Source organism: Schistocerca serialis, chromosome 4, assembly GCF_023864345.2.
Source record: "Schistocerca serialis cubense isolate TAMUIC-IGC-003099 chromosome 4, iqSchSeri2.2, whole genome shotgun sequence".
NCBI lineage: Eukaryota > Metazoa > Arthropoda > Insecta > Orthoptera > Acrididae > Schistocerca > Schistocerca serialis.
Genome location: NC_064641.1, coordinates 683,284,435 through 683,311,965, shown reverse-complemented (window position 1 = coordinate 683,311,965; position 27,531 = coordinate 683,284,435). Strand labels below are relative to the sequence as shown.

The following is a 27,531-nucleotide window of genomic DNA, read 5'->3' as shown; positions in this document are numbered from 1 at the left end:
GCTGGCGTATGGATTACGAGCAACGACTGCCGGAGCAGCTGTTTGGTTACCTCCGCTCTTTGCAGGCTTGCTTCATACCCTCTCTGTTGTACGAGGTCTGTTCAAAAAATTCCGGAACTTTGTCAACAAAAGTTTTCTACGCTTACCTCTCACTTATTGTGCATCGTCTCCTTCGAAATACTCTCCTCCATATCTGATACACCGTTCCGAACGCCGTTTCCACTTCTGGAAGCAGTCTTGGTACGCCTCTTGCTAGATCGCGCGAAGCGCCGTCTGCGAATTTTCTTTTATCTCATCTATCGTTGCAAATCTTCGTCCTTTCCAACTCTACCAGAAATAAAAAAAGTACGGCAGCACAGTGATTTCACAGGCGAAGGTCTTTCTGGTCGTGACTCATGAGCTGTGGGACGAACTTGGCGGCAATACAAAGCATTCCAAGAAACTGTGGCGAGACTTCTTGACATGATCCAACTGAAATGTTGGATCCCTCTGCAATCTCTCGTAGAGTCAGTCTTCGACTGTCACGCACAATTTCGTTGATCTTCCTGACATGAGCGTCGTCGGTAGACGTCGAAGGGCGTCCTGAACGAGGGTCATCTTTAACTTCCGTCCGGCCATTTTTAAACCGTGTGAACCATTCGTAACACCGAGTACGGCTTAAGCACTCATCACTGTAGGCCTCCGGCATCATTTGGTGCACCTCTGCAAAGCTTGCCTTGAGTTTCACGCAAAATTTAACGCAGATGCATTACTCCATCTCGAAATACGCAAACTGTGCGACGCAACGTTCTACTCTCTACGGCACTGAACAATCACTAACAGCTATACAACAATGAAACTTTCTAAACACAGTCCTGTTCAGGGATGCCAACTGCATCACACTACTGGCGCAAAATTACGAATATTCCGCAATTTTTTTGATCAGACCTCGTATTCTAGTGCTTTTGTTGAAATGTAATTCTTGTTGGACACCGTCTGTCAGGATACCGCTACGCGCGTAACTTTAGTGTTCTCTTCCCGTTTCTTCTGCATTTTTCCTAACGAAACGGCATGTCTAGTTTCTCTTGGTTTGGGAAAGCCATTTATTTTTTCTAACTAACCAACACTCCTCAAACGTGAGCGGAGCTACAGTTCCTCTGAGTACCTTTTAAACCGGTATCACAGAGGTGCAATACTCTGCTTCCTTGTTATCTGGCGTGGTCCTAAGCTAATTATTCACAGACGAGGGAACAATGATTAGCAATAAATATTTCAGACGACAGAAGATACTTAGAGAGCTTGCGTGGGAGGCACGTGTTTGTAAAGTACTTGTCTTTCAAAACAAACAACTGCCTGCAGTTCTAATGTTGGAAAGAAAGTTTACAGTTTACAATCAGTGTGTATTACCAGTTCTGACGGAAGGACATAGACTTTTAGTGTGCAAACTATTCAAAAATTGCGGGTTATTTAGCGAGAAATGCGTATACGGCTGTTGAAAACCACAAGACTAGACAAGAAATGAACTGGAGAAAAAGATATACACACATAAAAAAAAGTTTTGCATCACCCCGCTTCCTAGAACTCCTGGAGATAGACATTGACGGTGGATATTGTACGAGGGCTGTTCGGAAAGTAAGTTCCGATCGGTCGCGAAATGGAAACCGCTGTGAAAATCGGATGAAGCTTTGCGTGGACGTGTTGGGCAGTGTCTCTAGTACGCCCGTCGATCGCGTCACGTCGCTCTTTTAAGGTGTGAGCGCACTGTGAGCCTAGAAAATAGTGTCTCCCGCCAAGTACGATGCCCCGGTGAGAAATTTACCCCGGAGCTACGCAGCCCACATAACATAACAGTCATGCATATCCCCTTTCAAAACAATTCTCAGCCGCATTCTGCAGGGGCAATGGAGATGCTCCTGCGGCGTTTTCGATGGGAAATGTTTGATCACCCACAATACAGCCCGTAATTGGCTCCCTCTGAGTTTCATCTCTCTTCACATGAATCAGTGGCTGTGAAGACAACATTTTGGTACAGACTGCGAACTTTAGACCAGTATGGAGAATTGGCAGCAAGCACTGGCGGCAGCCTTCTATGACGAGAGTATTGAAACTTGGTACAACGCTATTACGAATGTCCAAGTCGGAGCGGCAACTATGCAGATTACTTTGTAGAAGGTGTAGCTAACTCTTGCAACTAAAACATTTTTTACTTTCACAGTGGTTTCCACTTAGCGGCCGATCGGAACTTACTTTCCGAACATCCCTTGTATCACAGACCCAGTTCCTTTGACTGTTCAGAGATGTTACTAAACCCGCCCAAAGATGTAAACAATCATGCATGAGCAGCGCTTCAGTCTGGAACCGCGCGACCGCAGCGCCTATTGGACGGAGGGGATCCGACAGCCAATCGGTCATTCCACCAGGAAGGGGGTATACGACTCGTGTTGGCTGTAGTTCAACCATGCCTAGACGGTCAATACCACGGTTCGATTGCTTCCACATTGTTACTTTGTGCCAGGAAGGGCTCTCAACAAGGGAAGTGTCCAGGGGTCTCGGAGTGAACCAAAGCGATGTTGTTCGGACATGGAGGAGATACAGAGAGACAGGAACTGTCGATGACATGTCTCGCTCGGGCCGCCCAAGGGCTACCGCAATGGATGAACACTACCTATGGACTATGGCTCGGAGGAACCCTGACAGCAACGCCACCACGTTGAATAATGCTTTTCTTACAGCCACAGGACGTCGTGTTACGACCCAAACCGTGCGCAGTAGGCTGCATGATGCGCAACTTCTCTCCCAACGTCCATAGTGAGGTCCATTTTTGCAACCACGACACCATGCAGCGCAGTACAGATGGGCCCAACAACATGCTGAATGAACCGCTCAGGATTGGCATCTCGTTCACTTCACCGATGAGTGTCGCATATGCCTTCAACCAGATAATCGTCGGAGGCACACTGTCCAGCTAGTGCAGCAAGGTGGAGGTTCCCTGCTGTTTTGGGGTAGCTTTATATGGGGCCAATGTACGCTGCCGGTGGTCACGGAAGGCGCCGTAACGGCTGTACGATAAATGAATTCCATCCTCTGATAGTGCAACCATATCGGCAGCCTATTGGCGAAACATTCGTCTTCATGGACGATAATTCACGCCCCCATCATGCACATCCTGTGAATGATTTCCTTCAGGATAACAACATCGCTCGACTAGAGTGGCCAGCATGTCCTCCAAACATGAACCCTATCGAACATGCCTGAGATAGATTGAAAAGGACGACGTGACCCACCAACCACTCTGAGGGATCTACGCCGAATCGCCGCTGAGGAGGGGAACAATCTGGTTCAAAAGTGGCTTGATGAACTTGTGGATTGTATGCCACGATGAATACAGGCATGCATCAATGCAAGAGGACGTGCTGCTGGGTATTAGAGGTACCGGTGTGTACAGCAATCTGGACCACCACCTCTGAAGGTCTCGCTGTATGGTGGTACAACATACAATGTGTGGTTTTCATGAGCAATAAAAAGGAGGAAAATGATGTTGATCTCTATTCCAATTTTCTGTACAGGTTCCGGAACTCTCGGAACCGAGGTGATGCAAAACTTTTTTTGATGTTTGTAATTATGGCAGTAATAAAAATTAAATTGACGTGGGTGAGACATGTAGCGAGGTGAATGGGTCGCAGATAGACTAGGGAAGTTCTTCGCCAGGTTCCAACAGACAAGTAAGCCCAAGATAATGGCCTGCTAATGAAAAGTGGGTAGGCGACGGCAGAAAACTAGCAGAATCACGATGGATTACACAGGCCGTAAGAAATACCGAAAAACTTCCAAGGGTTGAAAAGTGTGTCTTGAGGAAGAAACTGAAGACAGGAACCTTTGTCTGGGAAAGTCATCCAACGATGGTATAAAGCACGAAACACACTATGAAAGAATAGTGCATTTTGTGACGCCTCCTATTGCTGCCTACTGGCACTTCCACGATCAGCGAAGTTGTAATGTCCTTTTCCTGCGCCCAGCCAGCGTTCTACGCTTCGTCGAGGTACGTGAAAGCGAGGCGACACACACTATCTGTCACCGCAGTCAATATTTGTTGATCAGTAAGTTTAAATTCAAGTTGTTACCATCAGTTAGCTGCGTTGTTTAGCGGTTGCCGCCAAAGATGCTCATTTAACACATACTGGGCGCCCGATTCGTGTTTCAGAATGAATTGATATATTTGATTTTTGCGTAGTACATGACAACGACTTAATTCCTTCAAGAGTTGCAGGGTTCATTTAACACAGTTTATTTGATATGATTCACTACGATGGATATTCACACTTAAGCCCAATAATAAATGGATAAACATGGACTTCAACCAAAAATAAATTTCTTTGACTTTCGCGCATCATGCGTAATGACAGATTATCTTTTAATTGTAAATACCTGACGTGTCAGTGCTCTGAGTAGATATTTATGGTGCGGACGCCTCTCCGTTGTTGTTTCCGTCTAGTGACTTTTGAAGATGGAAGAAAAAAACCAAGATGCGAACAGTGATTAAGTGCTTCGTAAAGAAAGGTATGAAAGCAAAGGAAATACATGCCAATTTTCAGAAATGGCTGAGGGACTCTGCTCCTTTATACTCAACCGTTGCCGAGTGGACAAACAACCTTAAATATGGTCGAGACAGCTTTAGATGATTCACTTACTGGTTGGCTAAGGTGTGCCACTACACCCAAAATTATTGCAAAAGTGCATAAAATGGTCATGCAGGATCGCAGACTGAAAGTACGAGAAATTACTGGAGCTGTAGGGGTGTCATCTGAACTGGCATATCACATTTTAACAGTGGAATTGGATATGAAAAAATTATCTGCTAGATGAGTGTCGCGACTCTTTACATAGGATCAGAAACGCATAAGAATGCAAATGTCCGTGCGAAGTTTGAACCGTTTTCAGAGGTAGCAATAAGATTTCTTGTGTCGGTTTATGAGCACAAACGCAACTTGGATCGACTACGGTACCCGAGAGGCAAGCAACAGCGAAAGAAGTAGAAACATGTTGATTCAACCCCACCAAGAAAAGAGAAAAGAAAAAGTCAATACGGTCGGCCGGAAAGGTCTTTGCGTCAGTTTTCTGAGATGTGAGAGGGATTCTGCTGATAGATTATCTTACCACTGGTCAAACATTTACGGGACGGTACTACGCTAACTGCCTGGACCAGTTATAACAACAAATACGCGAAAAAAGCAAAGAAGAAAGTCATCTTCCATCAAGACAATGCGCGCCCACACACACAGGTGTCGTTGTCATGGCAAAAATCCACAAACTAATATACGAATTGTTATCATACCGCCAGCCGGGGTGGCCGAGCGGTTCAAGGCGCTACAGTCTCGAACCGAGCGACCGCTACGGTCGCAGGATCGAATCCTGCTTCGGGCATAGATGTTTGGGATGTCCTTTGGTTAGTTAGGTTTAAGTAGTTCTAAGTTCTAGGGGACTAATGACCCCAGAAGTTAATTCCCTTAGTGCTCAGAGCCATTTGAACCAGTTTTTTCTTATCGTACCCACCTTATTCGCCTGATTTGGCTTAATCAGACTTCATCGTCTTCCGGAGACTCTTAACATTTTCCTGAGTGGAGATTCTCTTCAACGAAGAACTGACACTGAGGTTGACTGGTAATTTGGAAGCCTGTGGGAATCTAACTGTGAGATGGCATCAAGGTATTGGAACGTCGCTGTACCAAGAACATTAGTGTACAGAGAGACTACGAAAATAAAAATAAAAAATAGTACTGAGGTGAGCAGTTTTTTTTTTTTTTTTTGTGGTGTCGTAAGCACAGCACGCACACCGGCAGCACCACGTGCGTTGATAGGTCGACAATGCACTCAAAAGACGGCCTATATAGCCCAGCGATTGCCATACCAAAAAGTCGCAGCGGTGGCGCGGCCAGAGAAGTGATAGGCGCCGGCGCTACAGCAGAGCGGTCTGTTCCAAGTCAACTTGACTACCGAGAAGGTCGCCTTCTGCTTGTGTACTTCACGCCGCAGCATCTGCTTCTAGCGTGTTGTAATATCCACAACAATATGTTCTAGCCACGAGATTTTAAAATGAACTAAGTGAACAAACTTCAAGCAATATTATCGACACTATGCATAAAAAGACTGTATCGTGTAAAAATGACGATAAATATTTCATTATTTCTGTAATAATTTAATTTCTGTGTGAATTAAAACTACTATTAGAGAACTACATTCATAGACAACGACAGTTATAATCTTTTTTATTATCTGTGATAATTGTGGTTCAGTTGTTCTTCCTGTGCTAACGGATGAACTGTTCGGACGCGAGACGTGTGAGGTCTGTAAAGAGAAAGCCTGTAACTATATATTGTTAATTATTATTTGAAAAATAGAGTCGCTATTGTCTAGACGTGGATTGGTATTTATTTCAATTGTAATCGAATCTAATTAATGTTTTTAAGTGTTAATTTTCAGCTCCGCAATTAGGAGCGCAGCCATTAGGGCTAGTAACTTACAGCGGAGTTTACTAGTAGCTGGTATAAAAAATATGTCGGTATTTATCATTGAAAATGATTTTAAATACTAAAGATTAGAGACAAAAGGCTTAAAGAGTTTTATCTAAATATATTACCTTGATAACATAAATCGAGAATAACAGTAGACAAATTGACTATCGTGCGTCTGCCGCCATCTTAGCAAAAATATCCCCGCGGCAGTTTTGAATCGAGAATTTTAACAAACATAAATGTTGTTAGAAATAAATGTATGTAAATAAATGTGCACCGGTGGTCTCGAATCTTCTTTAAAAAACAGAATTCAACTTAGATTGAATCTTTAAAAATAGTGCTCACAGCAAGTTACGTAATATCAATTTCTTATTTGCTGATGTATGAAGCCTAATTATTTCGGACGATTTACATGAAGCATTTTAATAGGAGACATACGTCAGTGTTGTGCGCGGGTAGTATTTTGTGACTAAATGTTCCTTTTGCTAGAGAAAATTGCTTCCATGTTAAGTAACAGTTGTGTAAAATCTGATAAATGATATGCAATTTAGTGCCACTCACACAACTTTACAGACAACATTTCTACACAACGTCAAGTGGAGATTTCTTTAGCAGAGTGACAAATATTAGTCGGGATAATCATTTTTGAGATCAAATGAATTGTTACGCTGACAATAGGTAACTGGTTTTATATATTTTTTGATATACCTGAAATATCATTTATAAGTAATTAAAGTCACGAAATACTATAAACCGTTTCCGCCACAGTGTCCACATCAGCCCGTCTTCAGCGAACATTCTAGTGGGACAAAAACTATTTACTATGCAGCTTTAGCTTCTGGAATACTAGTTGAACTTAAGGATCTGCTGCCTGAGCCGACATGTACAAAGTTGAGTATTTGCCAATAAATGTTGGTTTTCTTGTCACAATCATTATCAGTGTTTCACTGTTCTCCTCATTCTCCTCTTGTAGTGTTTCCCTCAGCGCACTATAAATAGTTGACGGTGGCAACGAGTAAAAATTTCCTTATGTGGTTATATTAAAAGTACGATACAACACTTTTTATTCCATTTCGAGAACTTTTCAGACCACTCTCGTATACCCTGCTTAATTCTATTTTCTCACGGCTGTGTAAAGGCCCGATAGAACTGCGTCACTGACAGGCAAAGCAAGCTTAAATATGCAGTGAAATGTCTGAAATCCCAAATTTTTCAGCCCCTTTGAAGGCTCGAGCAGGACTACGCCCACAACACGTCTAGGATACTTGCGGCTGCCGGAGAGTGGGTACTCACGAGGTTCTCGATGAACATGTTGAGGCCCAAAAAGTGTGCCTCGCGCAGCGCGGACAGGATGTAGAGGAAGGAGCCGGCCAGCATGGCGAGCTCGGCGCCCAGCCGCACCTTCGCCTCGAGGCTGTGGAACTGCATCAGCCGGCACTCGCCCTGCAGCTCCTCCCACCACGTTTCCTCCTCCTTGTCCTCACTGCCGCCGCCCCCGCTGCTGTTTGTGCTGTTCTTCGTCTGAAAATGACACGAAACTTGCAGTGATCCAGTTACATACGTTTTATTTACTCCCTTCTAAAATATCAATTTCAAGTTAGGATAATGAGCATGGAACTGTTGCTGAGTTATGAGGGCGGGGTGACAAGTGGAAAAAAATCCTCTTATAAACAGTTTTGGCCAGAAGTTGTTTGTTACTCACTGCTGAGAACCTTCGAGTCACCACCCAGCTTCACTTTTATCTGAAGAAAGTAAGCAGGAATATGACGTGAGTGAGTGCTGTGGAAGTGCAGAGCAATGGTCTAAGAGGCATGGTATCCACCACTGGCAATTATTTATGTAAAGTAAAACAAATTTGGACAACGTAGTAGTCAGTCGTTGTATCATACACACACATCAAAAAAAGTTTTGCATCACATCGGTTCCGAGAGTTCCGGAACCTGTACAGAAAATTGGAATAGAGATCAACATAAACATCATTTCCCTCCTTTTTATTGCTCATGAAAGCCACACATTGTATGTTGTATCACCATACAGCGAGACCTTCAGAAGTGGTGGTCCAGATTACTGTACACACAGGTACCTCTAATATCCAGCAGCACGTCCTGTTGCATTGATGCATGCCTGTATTCGTCGTGGCATACTATCCACAAGTTCATCAAGACGCTGTTGGTCCAGATTGTCCCACTCTTCAACGGCAATTCGGCGTAGATCCCTCAGAGTGGTTGGTGGGTCAAGTCGTCCATAAACAACACTTTTCAATCAATCCCAGGCATTTTCGATAGGGTCTTGACTGGAGAACGTGCTGGCCACTCTAGTCGAACGATGTAGTTACACTGAAGGAATTCCTTCACAAGATGTGCACGATGGGGGCGCGAATTGTCGTCCATGAAGACGAGTGCCTCGACAATATGCTGCCGATATAGTTGCACTGTCGGTCGGAGGATGGCATTCACGTATCGTACTGCCGTTACGGCGCCTTCCATGACCACCAGCTGCGTACGTCGGCCCTACGTACTGCTACCCCAAAACAGCAGGGAACCTCCAACTTGCTGCACTCGCTGGACAGTGTGTCTAAGGCGTTCAGCCTGTCGGGGTTGCCTCCAAACACGACTCCGACTATTGTGTAGTTGAAGGCATATGCGACACTCATCGGTGAAGAGCGGTCCATTCGGCATGTTTTTGAGCCCATCTGTACCGGGCTGCATGGTGTAGTGGTTGCAAAGATGGATCTCGCCATAGACGCCGGGAGTGAAGTTGCGCGTCATGCAGCCTATTGCTCACAGTTTGAGTCGTAACACGACGTCCTGTGGCTGCACGAAAAGCATTATTCAACATGGTGGCGTTGCTGTCAGGGTTCCTCCGAGCCATAATCCGTAGGTAGCGGTCATCCACTGCAGTAGTAGCCCTTGGGCGGCCTGAGGGAGTCACTTCATCGACAGTTCCTGTCTTTCTGTATCTCCTCCATGTCCGAACAACATCTCTTTGGTTCACTCCGAGACGCCTGGACAGTTCCCTTGTTGAGAGTCCTTCCTAGTACAAAGTAACAATGCGGACGCGATCGAACCGTGGTATTGACCGTCTACGCATGGTTAACTAGAGACAACACGAGCCGTGTACTTACTTCCTGGAACTGATCGGCTGTCGGACTCCCGGCGTCTAATAGGCGCTGCTATGCATGGTTGTTTACATCTTTGAGCGGGTTTAGTGACATCTCTGAACAGCCAAAAGGACTGTGTCTGTGATACAATATTCACAGTCAACGTCTATCTTCACGATTTCTGGGAACTGGGGTAATGCAAAACTTTTTTTTGATGTGTGTAGATTCTGGAACGGTAGATATACACTGACGGAAAGAAAAATCGCAACACCAAGAATGACCAATGTAGACTAATGAAATGTTGGGAATACATTGGTTTAGGTAACATATTTAAGCGATCAACTTTGCAAGAACACAGGTTAATAAGGACGAGATAATCCATTGCAAATGTGAAATGCTGGTACAGTAATAACCAGTGTAACCGCCAGAATGTTGAATGCAAGCATGCGAACGTGGATACATTGCGTTTTAGAGGTGCCAGATGTCAGTTTGTGGGATGGAGTTCTGAACCTGTTGCACTTGGTCGGTCAGTACAGGGACGGTTAGTGCTGGTTGTGGATGACGCTGGAGTTGCCCCAAGTGTGCTCGATTGGAGACACAGCTGGTGACCGAGCAGGACAAGGCAACATGTCGACACTCTGCAGAACATCTTGGGTTACAACAGTGGTATGTGGACGAGTGTTATCCTGTTGGAAAACACCCCCAGGAGCGCTGTTCGTGAATGGCAGCACAACAGGTTGAATCATCAGACGTAAACATTTGCAGTCAGTGTGCGTGGGATAACCAAGAGAGTGCTCCTGCTGTCGCACGAAATCGCACCCCAGATCATAGCTCCAAGTATAGGTCCATTGTGTCTAGTACGCAGACTGGCTGGTTGCAGGGCCTCAGCTGGCCTCCATCTAACTAACACACGGCCATCACTGACACAGAGGCAGAATCAGCTTACATCGGAAAACGTAAGCTGCAAAGCTTCTGACTTGGAGGTGTCTTTGAAGTAACCGATTTGCAACAGCGCCACTCTCATGTGACTGGGGTCCGCTCCTGGTAGCTGAATGGTCAGTGCGACGGAATGTCACACCTAACGGCTTGGGTTTGATTCCCGGGTGGGTCGGAGACTTTCTCCGCTCAGGTACTGGGTGTTGTGTTGTCTTTATCATCATCATTTCATCCCCATCAACACGCAAGTAGCCGAAGTGGCGTCAACTCGAAAGACTTGCACCAGGCGAATGGTCTACCCTACGGAAGGCCCTAGCCGCACGGCATTTCCATTTCCGTATGAGGGAGCGAAATTTGAACAGACATCTTTCAGATGCAGAAACACGCCTACCAGCTTTCGTTCATGTTTCACAACTACTTCTTTGTGCTGAGATTTTTTTCCCTTTAGTGTGTGATTGTACGAAGGCTTTTGCAGTTAACATTCATATTTTTCAAAGACTTTTAGGCAGTTATTTATACGAGGGGCAATGTCTGTAACGTTATTTGAAGAATATATGGAGATTTTTAGCTCAGTGATCAACGATTTATTTTACGTAGTGAAATGATATGGAAGTATTCTTATTTTATTTCAAGAAATTTTGCACTGTGTGCAGTTAATTTATTCATTTATTTTTTAATCGCTGCATGAAGGTGAGAGAGACTTTTACTCTTTCATTTATCATTTTATATTCAGCTGTCCTGTGAGAGTCGCCTGTAGCGGCACGACATTTGTTATTGCAGTCAGATGCTAAGTCTGGAGCCGCAGTTGTGATTCTTGTACTGGTATCTTTAATTTTCCAGAGGATATGATTTTAGGACCACTACTGCGGTGGTTCACCTGAGACAATACTTACTTACTAGGGTGGGCACACAAATGGCAATCGATCTTTGGCGTCACTAGTCATCGTCTTCCATTTCCCCTGGTGCATGTAGTCCCGTCGTACACATGTCCTCTCTGATCCCGTCACTGCATCACCCATGGTCATCCTCTCGGTCTGTTACCTCCGATGTCTTCTTCCACCACCTACCTTGTGATCTGGCCTTCTCGCCGCGTTACATGCCCATATCACCTCAGTCTCTGCTTCTAATCACAGCCACAAAGTCCAGCGATCTGTACAATTCCCGCAGTTCGCGGGTTTTCCTTTTTCTTCCAGTCGTCTCCATCCATCACTGGTCCAAAACTGTTTCAGAACAGTATTTTCAAATGTCAGTTTTCTCTCTATCTTTTCTGTTATAGTCCAGGTCTCTGCCCCGTAAGGGATTACAGGTCGAATTACTGTCATGTAGATCTTAATCTTCGTGGATCTCGATAGGAGCCGGAACTTCAGCAGCTTTCTGAGCGCTCATCAAACTACGAGGGCAGTTCAATAAGTAATGCAACACACATTTTTTCTCGGCCAATTTTGGTTGAAAAAACCGGAAATTTCTTGTGGAATATTTTCAAACATTCCCGCTTCGTCTCGTATAGTTTGATTGACTTCCGACAGGTGGCAGCGCTGTACGGAGCTGTTAAAATGGCGTCTGTAACGGATGTGCGTTGCAAACAATGGGCAGTGATCGAGTTTCTTTTGGCGGAAAACCAGGGCATCTCAGATATTCATAGGCGCTTGCAGAATGTCTACGGTGATCTGGCAGTGGACAAAAGCCCGGTGAGTCGTTGGGCAAAGCGTGTGTCATCATCGCCGCAAGGTCAAGCAAGACTGTCTGATCTCCCGCGTGCGGGCCGGCCATGCACAGCTGTGACTCCTGCAATGGCGGAGCGTGCGAACACACTCGTTCGAGATGATCGACGGATCACCATCAAACAACTCAGTGCTCAACTTGACATCTCTGTTGGTAGTGCTGTCACAATTGTTCACCAGTTGGGATATTCAAAGGTTTGTTCCCGCTGGGTCCCTCGTTGTCTAACCGAACACCATAAAGAGCAAAGGAGAACCATCTGTGCGGAATTGCTTGCTCGTCATGTGGCTGAGGGTGACAATTTCTTGTCAAAGATTGTTACAGGCGATGAAACATGGGTTCATCACTTCGAACCTGAAACAAAACGGCAATCAATGGAGTGGCGCCACACCCACTCCCCTACCAAGAAAAAGTTTAAAGCCATACCCTCAGCCGGTGAAGTCATGGTTACAGTCTTCTGGGACGCTGAAGGGGTTATTCTGTTCGATGTCCTTCCCCATGGTCAAACGATCAACTCTGAAGTGTATTGTGCTACTCTTCAGAAATTGAAGAAACGACTTCAGCGTGTTCGTAGGCACAAAAATCTGAACGAACTTCTCCTTCTTCATGACAACGCAAGACCTCACACAAGTCTTCGCACCCGAGAGGAGCTCACAAAACTTCAGTGGACTGGTCTTCCTCATGCACCCTACAGCCCCGATCTCGCACCGTCGGATTTCCATATGTTTGGCCCTATGAAGGACGCAATCCGTGGGAGGCACTACGCGGATGATGAAGAAGTTATTGATGCAGTACGACGTTGGCTCCCACATCGACCAGTGGAATGGTACCGTGCAGGCATACAGGCCCTCATTTCAAGGTGGCGTAAGGCCGTAGCATTGAATGGAGATTACGTTGAAAAATAGTGCTGTGTAGCTAAAAGATTGGGGAATAACCTGATGTATTTCAATGCTGAATAAAACAACCCCTGTTTCAGAAAAAAAAATGTGTTGCATTACTTATTGAACCGCCCTCGTATAATAATTTATTTTTTACTGAACTTAACGATCGGGATTGAATGAAAATTAAGTTGAAGCATCATTTTTAATAAAGGGAGTCGCCACAATATGATAGACATTCCTACACTGGTTGAGAATTGCCCCTGGACAAAGATATATGCACATCTGCCGCTGCGCTGTACCTACTAAAACGACTTCTGGATGGCACCGAAACCCCTCTTGTAGTTCTATGTCTAGGGGACTGATGACCTCAGATAGTCCCATAGTGCTTAGAGCCATTCTGAGTACTGTTCGTGAATGGCAGCACATCAGGCCGGTTCATCAGACGCAAACATTTGCAGTCAGCGTGCGTGGACTAGTACGCGTCCCACTCATCAGGCCAAATCTGCATTACACATTCAGGATAAACCACTAGATGCACATAGTTCAGGAATAGGTCGAACATAGGCTCAGGAAGATACCTTTTCGTAAACGGACGGTTACATGTACTACACAACTGCGATTTCTGCGTACGCCTTTTACTATCATAAGAGAGAGAGAGAAAGAGAGAGAGAGAGAGAGAGAGAGAGAGAGTAGTCCATTGGCAGCTGTAAGACTAAGTGCTACGGGGTTAGCCCAGGGCATGACTCCAGAAGGCTCTTAGACTCTATTGGAAAAATGGAAATGAGCGTTTGGCGTCATTGGCCGGGTGGCAGGTCTGGCCACCTTGGTGCAGGTCTTATTACATTCGCCCGGATGGGGATGAAATGATGATGAAGACAACACAACACCCAGTCCCTGAGCGGAGAAAATCCCTGAACCAGCCGAGAATCGAACCGGGGCGGCTTAGGACGGCAGTCCGTCACGCAAACTTTTTTTTTAATCGTTGGGTTTGGTCGTTGCGGACGTCACAAGACATCCGTTAAAGTTCGTTTGTTGATCCTTCCAGTCAGTTTTCTTTTATTACAGAGGCTCATCAGCTTTCTTACCGAACACGCTGAGTTACCGTGCCGGCGCCATTCAGCTATCGGGGCGGACAGACTCTATTGACTCCCACAGCGTCTGTGGCCCGACTTCTCAAACGACTGCCCCAACACACATCATATTGGTTCGAAGTGGCTACATGCAACAGTATCTTGGCGATCTCGTCTATGATGACAGCTGTACTGAAAAAGATGCTAGTTTTGAATAGGACAAAACTAATTTGGGCTGACACCATAATTGATACAAGTAAATGACATCTATGAAAACACTCACTGAAGTCAGTATAGGGCAATTATTACTGAAGACAAGACAATAGCCCGTGAACGTTATGGGTATAGGCTCCAACATGTGACAAATTGAAAAATAGCGTCCTCCATGCACGAAAAAGTGCGAAAGCGAACTCCTATGACAACATTTCTGAAGTTGTTCAGGGATGTAGTCTGAGTATTTTGGTACCTGGGATCAACCTGGGATCAGCGTTTTGTCTTTTGCGGTTTTGAGACTGCATTTTACAGTCATTTTCGCTGCATTGAAAGCATTTTCACAGAAAAATGGTAACTGTGATAACTGACCAAATGAATCATAGTCATGTTATTACTCTTGTGGCCACTGGAGAGCACGGATCAGTTACACCAAAATACTAGGAAAATGTAGGTGGAGTTCGGTTTCACCCGTCATAGGGATTCACAGAGTAAACTCTACAGGGTGTCCCATTTATCGTGATCACCCAAAATAGCTTTTTTCTGCTGCGTTTAACGAAAAATTGCTTCAACCGATGTTTTTTAACATCACTGGATAATTCTTGCTTATGTTATATGTTTTATGTAGCCCCCCCCCCCCAGATGTAGGAGATACGGGATAGAGGTTAAATTTTTTAAATGCAACCATGTACAATTTAAGAATACACTCATTCTCTCCAAGAGTTATTAAAAAATGTATCACACTGTACCAGTTTATCCACGAAACTAGTAGCTAAGGAAGTGATAAATAATACATAACTTTTCTAATATAAATATCACTTCAAAGCATTTCATTACCCAAATAATTTTACCTCTTCAAAGTGCTTTTGAATATTTTACAGATTACCGATAAACACGGAATGTAATACAGTATTATGGCACTGTACAGTAATTTGATCTTGTTATTGTACAGTATCGTATTGCAGTACTTATGACAATGCAGAAGTGACATGGCCCTTTGCAGTAACTTTTACTGCGATACTACATGAAAAAACAGAGTGTTTACACCACATGCTCAATATGACGACCAGTGGCATTCATACACAGGTTCACTCTGTGGATGAAGGGCGCCCACATCGTGCTACTACTTCCTCTGTGATGGCTGTACAAGCATTAATATCGCGTTGCTGCATGTCCTCTGGTGTTGTTGGAACATTTCAGTTGACAGCATCCTCGACTGCTCCCCACAGAAAAAAATTCAGCGGTGTAAGATCCGGAGATCGGGCAGGCCAACTAACTGGCCCACAATGTCCAATCCACATTCCAGGGTCCAGAATCCGTCGTGCTCGTACGGCGTTATGTGCAGGCCATCCATCATGGTTCAAATGGCTCTGAGCACTATGGGACTTAACTGCTGTGGTCATCAGTCCCCTAGAACTTAGAACTACTTAAACCTAACTAACCTAAGGACATCATGCACATCCATGCCCGAGACAGGATTCGAACCTGCGACCGTAGCGGTCTCGCAGTTCCAGACTGTAGCGCCTAGAACCGCTCGGCCACCCCGGCCGGCCGCATCAATCATGCTGATACCACTTGACTATCATCTGATTCAGAAGTACGGCGCCCAAGAGAAAAGGAAGAGTTTGTCTTAAAAATTGGGCTTATTGTCTGCCATTTTGGTTGCCGTTTGCAAAGAAAAGTCCGATAATAGTATCTCCACTAATTCCGCACCAAACATTAATGTTCCATAGACGTTGATGCTCTACCTGTCTGAGCCACTGTGGATTGTTCAAGGGCCAATAATGCATATTTCTCATATTGACAATTCCTTCGTTGGAGCGTGGTGAATCGTCAGTAAAAAGAATATCTGAAAAGAAATTAGGAGTAGTCAGAAGTCGTCGGTGAGCCCACTGACAAATCTGAACTCTATTGTTCAAGTCATTTCCATCAAGTTCTTGTGTAAACGAACACGATAAGGATGGAATGTATGACGTTGCAGAATTCAATGTGCACTTGTTCTTGAGACATTAACCTCATGTTCAGTTCGTTGTGTGCTGACTTGATGATTCACGGCTACGGTGGCGAGCACAGCATCCTCAGAAGCTTTGTCTGTTCTACGACGATTTCAAGGTCTTGCATTTAAACTTCCCGTTCCACGCAGACCAAAAATGAGACAACTAAACATCCAACGAAGGCGATGGCTTGTCAGGGAATCGTACAGTAGTTGTGCCTGAACAGAGTTTGGTCCATCTGCAGCAAATTACAGTATGGGTATGCACAGTAGACTACAAGAAGGGCATAATAACATAATAATCATAATGTTATCTAATAGTACTGAACACAAAATTGCAAGCTACTAAATTATTTCACGTACATCGTACACCTTTACTCAACAAAAATTGTATTCACAACGTGTACTACCGCCATGCAGTTAACTAAGTTACTCTTAAGCACGACTACACTGGTATGCAGTGTACTTTGCGCTAAAGCAACAACAAATGAGGTGTGTGAGGGTGTGTGTGTGTGTGTAGGGGGGGGGGGGGGAGGGAGACGAATGCCTGTGTTTAAATGAGTCGGAAATCATAAACAAAACCCACATCTCTACTACAGCACTACACTGGGTACACAATGTATACATCAATGCTGTAAACAGCTCGGTTTTTTTTTAAACCTGTGTACTCGTTATCGTTCCCACATCTACGTTTTGTTGAAAAAAAAGGTACAGTATGATACATTTTTGAATAGCTCTTTGGGAGGGTAGGTGTATTATTGAATAAAATTTACATGGCTCCATTTAAAAAAATTAACATCCACCGCTATCTCCTACATCTGTGGGGATACGTAAAACTTATAACCTCAGCAAGAACTACCCAATGATGTTAAGAGACATTGGGTGAAGCAATTTTTCACTTAACTTTCAGAAAATAAGTTATTTTGGGCGAGCAAGATAAATGAGACACCCCGTATAAGCAAATGAAGATATAAATAAGATAAATTACGCCATAGCCGATCCCAAGCACAGTTGAAAAGGAGGAGAGGGAGGAGTCACACCTCGTAAAAAGAAACCTTGGTTCACCTGGCCCGGGTGTGGTATCTTGTGAGGTCCCTTGCCAGACCTCAACGGCATTGAAGACGGAGATGTAGATCATCAGTTCGGCAGAGCTGTCGGAAGAGGCGGCCCTGCTTTTAGGGTTAATCTAAAAGCTAACGATAGAAAACCTAGACGCGTCAGAACCCATAATGGGCGGCTTTCTGGTCTGTGTCTGTTCCCCATGTTAGGGTCGACTGCAATAATTGCTCCAGGATCTAACAATCCCTGGTTCTAATAACCCAGTGGAAACATTGAACAAACAATTATAAGCCATTATGATTCGTGAAATTAATAACAATGTTACCCCAGGCGGTACTCAAGCCGCCGCCAACAGGCGACAACCGGGTCTTTGTAATCTAGGGGACATGGGCAGTCATGAACACAGAGAAAGTCGGAGTTCTCTGGCAGACTTCCACCCAAAACTATTACTTATATGGGCACATTTAATATCAACACTCTAATTCAACCGGGAAAATTACACAATCTAGTACAGGAGCTAGACTGACAAAAAATTCAGATTTTAGTCCTTCGAGAAACACGAGTCACAGATGAAGCCACAGTAGATTATGGAAATTATCGCATCTTTACAACGGAAAACCGTATTTCTGAAGGTGCTCCGCTTCTAGGAATGGCTTTTGTCATATATAAAAATATAACAGACTCCATAAGAGATGTGTGCCCCATAAGAAACCGCCATATGACAATGGACATGCAGTGCGCTAACAAGAAATATACCTTCATTAATGTTCATGTCCCCATCAACATTGCTAACAGAAAGGATCCACAGACTGTGGAGAAATTCTGGACCGATCTTGAGAAAGTAATAGCTAAAATTCCAAAGCAAGACATCAGAAACTTATTGGGTGATTTCAATGCTCAGATAGGCAAATAAAACAATACTGGAAAACTTTAGGAAAATATCCCGCCCATAAATTTACCAATAAAAACGGAAAAAGGCTTATCGAACTATGCCAACAAAACAACCTTAAAATCATGTCAACACCACTGAGGCAGGATCCCCGAAAACAAAAGACCTGGAGAGCCCTAATAAAAGAGCTCGGTGAATATCAGATTGATCATGTTGCGATCTCGCATCCTCTACAGATGGAAGTTCATGGCATTCAAGTCCGTAGTGGTAAAAACATAGATTCAGACCACTATCTAACACGGATAAAAATGAAATTTGCTGGAAAGAGAGTCCACCGCAAGAAAGTGCACTACCAGAAATTTGACACCAGAATAATCAAAGAAACTTAGCTTGGAGAAGAACTGGAAAAACCCCAGGCTGATACTTGGGAAAAATTTCACAGTAAAATAATCCAGAAGGCTAAAGATTTAGTCCCCCTGAAGAAAAACACAAAATATCCATGGTGGGGCACAATGTGTGACAAAGCTTAAGAAAAGTGAAAAATGCCTTGTTTAACGACAACAGGAAGAAAACACCGGAAAATCTTCAATATTTTTAAGAAACTAGGAAACAAGTGGCGAAAATCATTAGACAGACCAAAAGAAATACCTGAAAAACCAACTGAACTTAATCGAAGAAAACTTCCCCACCTACAATACACATGATTTTTAGAGAACCTGTGTAAAAAAATTCGCGAATACAGCGCACAAAATTTATGTTTCAAGAAATCTGCCAGAAAACTTGCACTGACTAACCAGGAAAACTGTAAGGAACTGGCACATTGTTTTTCAACACTCCTTAATTTCCCGAAATCACCTTCGAGATTCCCTAAAGAAAGACCTACTTACACGCACCTTGAATAACCCCCACCAACACAAGAAGAAATTCACAAACACTCTGTTAAATTAAAAAACAATAGAACATCTAGTGAAGATGGGATTATTGCTGAGCTACTGAAATCTCTAGGACCAAATACTGTCAGAGAGTTAATCCAAATCATTGCAGATATTTGGGAGACAGAAAAATTACCTCAGGAATGGAAATGTGCGCTTATTCATCCATTACACAAAAAAGGGGACAAATCTGATGAAAATAATTATCGAGGCATATCCCTACTTCAGGCCGCATACAAAGTTCTATCAGCCTGTCTTCTTCAAAGAGCACAAGAGAAACTGGAAAACAAAATTGGTGAATACCAAGGTGGATTTCACCCCAGTAGATCCTGCACAGAACAAATTTTCAATCTAAAGACCGTGCTAAATTACAAACCAGTTAGAAACAGCCCAATAATTTGCACGTTTGTTGACCTTAAAAAGGCATGCGACTCAGTTGACCGACAAGCACTTTTTGATATCCTTGAAGAACAAGGGTTGGATACAAAAACCCTTAACGTCATCAAAGAATCTCACCTCCAAGGTGAAATTCGTGGTGAAATATCCGAGACCTTCCTGATCAAAATTGGCTCCGGCAAGGTGATGGTCTGTCTACTCTCCTATTCAACCTTGTGCTGGACAAGATCATCCGCGAATGGGAAAAGGAACTGAAGAATAAAAACTGCTGGAAACCTATGCAGATAGGGCGGGTCAAGAATGACATAAGAATTTTATGTTTAGCTTTCGCTGACGACTTAGCCTTACTAGCGGATTATGGGATAACAGCAATCGAACAGGTTGAAACCCTTAAAGAACTTGCAGAGAAAGTTGGTCTGCAAATATCTCTCCTAAAGTCTGAGTTCATCACCACAAAAACAGACACCCAAAACTTGACTACAAAATACTGTAATATCAGTAGAGTCCCATACTTTAAACACTTAGGTGAAGTCCTTGAATCTACGGGGCGAGAGAAAATGGCACAATAGAACCTACAAGGTGTACAATAAAAAATGATTGTCCAAAAACACTAAAATTAGACATCATGCAGTATTAAAACCTGAAGTCCTGTATTCCAGTGAAACCCTGACAGTACACATTAAAGATGACCAAGAAAACTTATTAAAGGAAGCAAGTAAAATCATCAGAAAGATACTAGGGCCAGAGAAAACAGAAGAGGGCTATAGACTACAATCTCGTCAAACAACTGAGAAATTCCAGAATGAGATTTTCACTCTGCAGCGGAGTGTGCGCTGATATGAAACTTCCTGGCAGATTAAGTTTCATATCAGCGCACACTCCGCTGCAGAGTGAAAATCTCATTCTGGTAACATCCCCCAGGCTGTGGCTAAGCCATGTCTTCGCAGTATCCGTTCTTTCAGGAGTGCTAGTTCTGCATGGTTCGCAGGAGAGCTTCTGTAAAGTTTGGAAGGTAGGAGACGAGATACTGGCAGAAGTAAAGCTGTGAGGACGGAGCCTGAGTCGTGCTTCGGTAGCTCAGATGGTAGAGCACTTGCCCGCGAAAGGCAAAGGTCCCGAGTTCGAGTCTCGGTCGGGCACACAGTTTTAATCTGCCAGGAAGTTTCAATTGAGAAACTGTCAAAGCTTGCAGCAGACATTAGAAAAAGGCGATTAAAATTTTATGGGCACGTCTCTAGGCCTCCGAAAGCAAGACATACGCACAAAATTCCTAGATACATAGAAGGACTTAAAACTAAACCCTGGATAGAAGAGGTCAAGAATGACCTACAAAAAGCTCAGATACATTATTCAGATATTTTGGAAAGAAAGGTATTTAAGCAGAAAGTTGACAGATGGGAAGTTAAGTCAGAGAGCGAAGCTCCAAAGATATCAGGAATAAAATGTGTAAGTTGGCTGTTTAGGTTTTTATGTTGGTAACACCACATAGTGCTCTGTATGAAAATCGCCGACTGCGCTGTGTGCATTCTGTGGCTGGTTGGACTCACTGTTGGAATTTTCGATTGCGTAGTCTTGGGTAGTTGAATGTGAACAGCGCGTGGATTTGGGCAGTTGGAGGTGAACCGCCAGCGGTGGTGGATGAGCGGAGAGAGATGCCAGAGTTTTGAGAGGTTACTATGAGCGGACGATCTGTATCCGTAAGAAAAAGGAAATTTGTAAGACTGGATGTCATGAACTGATATATATGACTTCTGATCACTATTAAGGTAAATACATTGTTTGTTCTCTATCAAAATCTTTCATTTGCTAACTATGCCTATCTGTAGTTAGTGCCTTCAGTAGTTAGAATATTTTATTTAGCTGGCAGTATTGGCGCCCGCTGTATTGCTGTAGTTCGAGTAACGAAGATTTTTGTGAGGTAAGTGATTCATGAAGGGTATAGGTTATTGTTAGTCAGGGCTATTTTTCTTGTAGGGATTATTGAAAGATTGCGTCGCGCTAAAAATATTGTGTGTCAGTTTAGTGATGATCAGAATAAGTAAAGAGAGAACTGTCTGAGTACGTTCAGTTTTGCTCAGCTGTTTGAAAATCAAATAACGTAAGAGTTTTTCCAGCACTGTCATTCTTTACCTACAAAGTCGAAGTTTCACATGGACAGAAGAAAGGAAGAGAGCCCATGCAGAAAAAAATGAGAGCAGTGTGGAAAAAAAGGAAAAAGAATCAAGAAGCTGAGTGATCCAACAGGGTCTAATCGCACATAATAATAATAATAACAAAAAATAACATAACACTGACCGTTGTTTGTGGTGTTGTGGTGGGTGTGACTGGCGTCACTGTAGCGAATGTGGCACCCTCCTCCATCCGTGTGTGATTCAGATCGCCTTCAATAATTTCTCTTTTCGAGACATTGTGCGAAACTATTGTTACTGCACTTGCGCCGTAGTTGTTCCCGCGATGTTGGCGACTGCGAGAAGCATTCAGTCTGTGGAGCGGACTTGGGTCTGTTGTGTTTGGAACCACACTTGCCATAGGAGAAACTTTATTGATTCGATTTGCACGAACAATTCCAGCTGCCTTTGGTAGTAGACGCTGGAATCTCTTCTCGCTCTTGACGAGAGACTGATTAAGCGTGGGCAGTGATCCGTTGGAGGCGAGAAAGGCGAGGGTGGCAGTCGTCCCGTTGGCTGGCGACAGCGTGGTGGTGGCGTTGGTGGCGATAGTGGCGTTGGTGGGGATGTTGGCGTTGATGGCAGGACTCGCCGTCGCCTTGAGGCTGGTGGGGGGCGGGCCCGGCCGCAGTGTGAAGCACACCAGCGAGAACATGAAGTAGAAGCAGAACAGGAAGAACTGCCGGTAGAACCTGCAATCAGTGCACAACGCACTGCTGTAGCCTCATTAAAACAAGTGCAATCACGTAGCAAACGCCAGTTTGGGAAATGAGGGTGTCATATAATTAAGTATGTCTTTTTTTATTATTATTATTATTTCCTGCAAGAACTTTACAGCATTAAATTGCAGTTCATAGATACATGTGGTTTAATAGTACTATAATACATTATTTTCATCATGGCAGCGACAACAGCAACCGTTACAAACTGTCGTGAATGAAATCAGCCCAAAGTTGCAATAAATTATGTTTATTTTAAACCTTGACCATGGTTTCTGCTATAATAATATAGCCTTCTTCAGAAGTCACACTAATAAATGAAAAATGTCTTAGCCCAGCAGCTGCGTCAAGACTAATAAAATAACTTCAACAGACATAAGCCTGTTTAGAACATAAGTAAAATTACATATGGCACCCAAATTTTACTTATGTTCAGGACAGGCTTATGTCTGTTATAGTTATTTTATTGGTCTTGACGCAGCAGCTGGGCTAAGACATTTTTCATTTATTAGTGTAACTTCTGAAGATGGCTATATTATTATAGCAGAAACCATGAACAAGTTTTAAAATAAACATAATTTAGTGCAACTGTGGGCTGTTTTTCATACTAGACAATACTATAATACAATTTATATATGCAGTGTTCAAAAACTCAGTGCCCAAACTAGCAAGGATGATGATGGAGATATTTTGTAAAGCAAAGATGTGTAGGAAACGCATATAGTTTGAGTATTGAGTATGCAGGAGGTTATTGTATGTGACTGAGAATAAAACGGTGTTTAATGTTTTTCATTGATTTGTTGTTCTGATCACTATTACATTACAAGAAATGTTCAAAATGAGCACCATTAACCTCTGCACAGAGCAGTTGTCGTCGTAGCAGGGAGTCCCGTACTGGAAAATGCGTGGTGTGTTCGGTATTTGTGTGGTCGATGCAAGAATTCTTTGCAATAAACTTCGCCTCAGAGTCAACAGGGGTAGAATACAGCTTGGATTTCATGTAGTTCCACAGAAAGAAGTACAATGGATGAGGTCTGGGGATCCTGCAGGCCAATGTACAGATCTTCCCTGGCTGCTACAGCAATGTCGCAGAACAAGCTCAATAGCACAGTCACTGTGGTGTAGAGGTTATGATACTAGGCCTTTGCATGGAGGGTCGCGAGTTCAAAACTCCCCTAAATTGTAAAACTTTAATTATTATACTCGGTTCGAGGACATTCTGGAAGTGTCCACAAATATCAAGAATCATTGTTCTGGAATGTTCTCTAACTGTATATACACTACTGGCCATTAAAATTGCTACACCAAGAAGAAATACAGATGATAAACGGGTATTCATTGGACAAATATATTATACTAGAACTGACATGTGATTACATTTTCACGCGATTTGGGTGCATAGATCCCGAGAAATCAGTACCCAGAACAACCACCTTGATACGCCTGGGAATTGAGTCAAACAGAGCTTGGATGGCGTGTACAGGTAAAGCTGCCCATGCAGCTTCAACACGATACCACAGTTCATCAAGAGTAGTGACTGGCGTATTGTGACGAGCCAGTTGCTCGGCCACCATTGACCAGACGTTTTCAATTGGTGAGAGATCTGGAGAATGTACTGGCCAGGGCAGCAGACGAACATTTTCTGTATCCAGAAAGGCCTGTACAGGACCTGCAACATGCGGTCGTGCATCATCCTGCTGAAATGTAGGGTTTCGCAGGGATCGAATGAAGGGCAGAGCCACGGGTCGTAACACATCTGAAATGTAACGCCCACTGTTCAAGAGGTGACCGAGACATGTAACCAATGGCACCCCATATCATCACGCTGGGTGATACGCCAGTATGGCGATGGCGAATACACGCTTCCGATGTGCGTTCACTGTGATATCGCCAAACACGGATGCGACCATCACGATGCTGTAAACAGAACCTGGATTCATCCGAAAAAATGACGTTTTGCCATTCGTGCACCCAGGTTCGTCGTTGAGTGCACTATGGCAGGCGCTCCTGTCTGTGATGCAGCGTCAAGGGTAACCACAGCCATGGTCTCCAGCTGATAGTCCACGCTGCTGCAAGTTTTTAAATTTGTCTTTAAATGCTGGTTGGCTATCTGTCAGACTTTTAAAGCTATTTGGTAGATGACTAAAGATTTTTGTGGCTGCATAATTCATCCCTTTTTGTGCCATACTCAGATTTAACTCAGAATAGCGAATACCATCCTTTCTTTTAGTGTTGTAGTTATGCACTTTGCTGTTATTTTTGAATTGGGGTGGGTTATTAATAACAAATTTCATAAGAGACTGTATGTATTGAGAAGGTATTATGACTATCCCAAGTTCGTTAAACAACTCCAACTATTATTCTGATTACACGCATTTGTGGAATGAATATTTTTTCTCTTAATGATTAATTACCTCAAAAATGATGTCATATGAAAGCAGTGAATGAGAATAGGCATAGCAGGCTAATTTACTGATTGTTTATCATCGAAATTTGCAATAACCCATGGACTGTGCGGCTGGTCCCTGCGGAGGTTCGAGTCCTCCCTCGGGCATGGGTGTGTGTGTTTGTCCTTAGCATAATTTAGGTTAAGTAGTATGTAAGCTTAGGGACTGATGACCTTAGCAGTTAAGTCCCATAAGATTCCACACATAACTGAACATTTTTTTTTGCAATAACCCTAATAGCATAAGTAGCTGAACCTAAACGTTTCAGCAGATCATTGGTGTGTTTCTTCGAATTGAATTTCTCATCAGTGCATACACCCATAAATTTGGAATATTGTGGCTTATCAACAGACTTGTGTTCACAGTATTTATTTATCAATGGTGTTATGTCATTTATTGTACAGAACTGTATATAATGCGTTTTCTCAAAATTTAGTCAGAGTTCATTTGCAGAGAACTACTTAGTTTTTTGGGTGTGATTACTATACTTGTACCATCAGCAAAAAGAACTAGCTTTGCATCTTCATGAGTATAGAGTGACAAGTCATTAATATATATTAAGAAAAATAAGGGACCCAAGGCTGAACCATGTGGGACATCATTCTTGAGACCTCACCAGTTAAAGGACTCTGCTGATTTTTGCAGGCTATCTGTACTATTAATTTCAATCTTTTGCGTTCTTCCACCTAATATGAATTAAACCATTTGTGAAGTGTCCCACTCATACCATAATACTTAAGCTTATCTGGACTGCAAAGTGTGATGGGGCCCCATCATGCTGAAATGATATCCTCCTTCTGATATTAAGGGGTAGCTCCTCAAGTAAGTGCATATCTCCCAGTTCTTCGCACGTATACCACTGATCTCAAACTAACATTTGGTGTAGCAACGTTAGACACAGTGGTATCGATAGTTCCGATGCCACAGCGTAGGTGCACGATCGTAGGTTGGCACTACGAGAGCAGACGGACTACGCCGACCACAGCGCCCTCCAGCAGATGCTGGAGCTGTAATTCCAAGAATTTAACACTGTCCACTTCTTCTAGCTTCTTGTCATCGTATGTAAGACATATACTAGTGGGACACCCCTTACAAGTTCTGAACTGCATGTAGTGTGTTTTTTCAAAGTTTAATGACAAGGAACTGGCTAGGAACCAGTGATTAATGTCCACAAATATTTTATTAGCTGATCGTCCTAAGACTACACTTGATTTGCTATTTATTGCAATGTTTGTATCATTGGCAAACAAAACGAACTTGGTATCTGGTAATGTTACTGATGAAAGGTCATTGATATACACAAGAAAAAGTAAGGGCCCCAAAATGGAACCTTGTGGGACCCCATATGTAATTAGTTCCCAGTTGGATGATGCCTGATAGCTTGATACATGTCTCTTTCCTAATAACACCCTTTGTTTCCTGCCAGAGATATAAGATTTGAACCATTTTACAGCATTTCCTGTTACACTATAATATTCTATTTTACTTAAAAGGATATTGTGATTTACACAGTCAAATGGCTTTGACAGATCACAAAATATACCAGTTGCCTGCAATTTTTTGTCTAATAAATTAAGCACAATTTCACTGTAACGTAGATAGCCTTCTCAATATCAGAACCTTTTAGGAATCCAAACTGTGACTTTGACAGTATGTTACTTGAGATAAGATGGTTATAAAGCCGACTGTACATTACTTTTTCTAAAATTTTTGAGAATGCTGGCAACAGTGACATTGGACGGAAATCTGATGCTATTTCTTTATCTCCCTTCTTAAACAGTGGCTTAACTTCAGCATATTTCAACCATTCAGGAAATATTCCACTGATAAACGACTGGTTACACAGATAGCTTAATATGTTACTTAGCTCAGAATCACATTCTTTAATTAACTTTGTTGATATTTCATCATACCCACTAGATGTTTTTGATTTTAAAGATTTTGTGATGGACATTATTTCTGTTGTGGTAGTGAGGGTCAAATTCATATTATGGAAGCTACTTGATATGTCTGGTCTGAGGTATTCCATAGCAGCATCTACCGAACCTGACAACCCCATCCTTTCAGTGGTTTACAAATAGATTAAAGTTACCTGCAGGTGCTCGATATAAGTTAATTCATTAATTTTATTTCTCAGTCCTCGAATATTTTGATGCAATAAAGATAGCTGACATTTCACATAACTGAGTTAAAATTGGGTAGAGTTAAAATATCTGCTGACTGTTGAAAATTCTTAACCAATAGCTGTTTATGCTGATGTAATACGCTGGAATTATGTTTTTTTGATTTCTTTCTCAAACTGAAGGTTAGTCTCAGTTCTAACCTCTCTTAAAATTTGCTTTCTTTCTGTCCTCCCTACCCTAAAAAGGTCTTTTCTGAACCCTATAACCACTGGTATTTTACCACTCATGACAGTGCCTCCCCCCTTTAACTTTCCTGCTATTTCCCCAGCCAACTTACCCTTCCCCTTCCTGTTGAGGTGAAGGCCATGCCTAGTACAATCCCACCTACTGAGAGAATCAAC

The 27,531-nt window shown here is 43.1% G+C and overlaps 1 protein-coding gene across 1 annotated transcript in view; it reads right to left on the bottom strand.

Moving 5' to 3' along the window:
- Positions 1-27,531, bottom strand: part of LOC126474692 (transient receptor potential cation channel subfamily V member 5) — a 169,240-nt gene that overhangs the window by 31,978 nt on the left and 109,731 nt on the right. Inside the window, exons 12-13 of the mRNA XM_050102170.1 lie at positions 21,969-22,533; positions 7,782-8,009 (exon numbers count right to left, since the gene is read on the bottom strand). Of these exons, the coding sequence (XP_049958127.1) occupies positions 7,782-8,009; positions 21,969-22,533 (793 nt within the window). The remainder of the gene's footprint in view (positions 1-7,781; positions 8,010-21,968; positions 22,534-27,531) is intronic.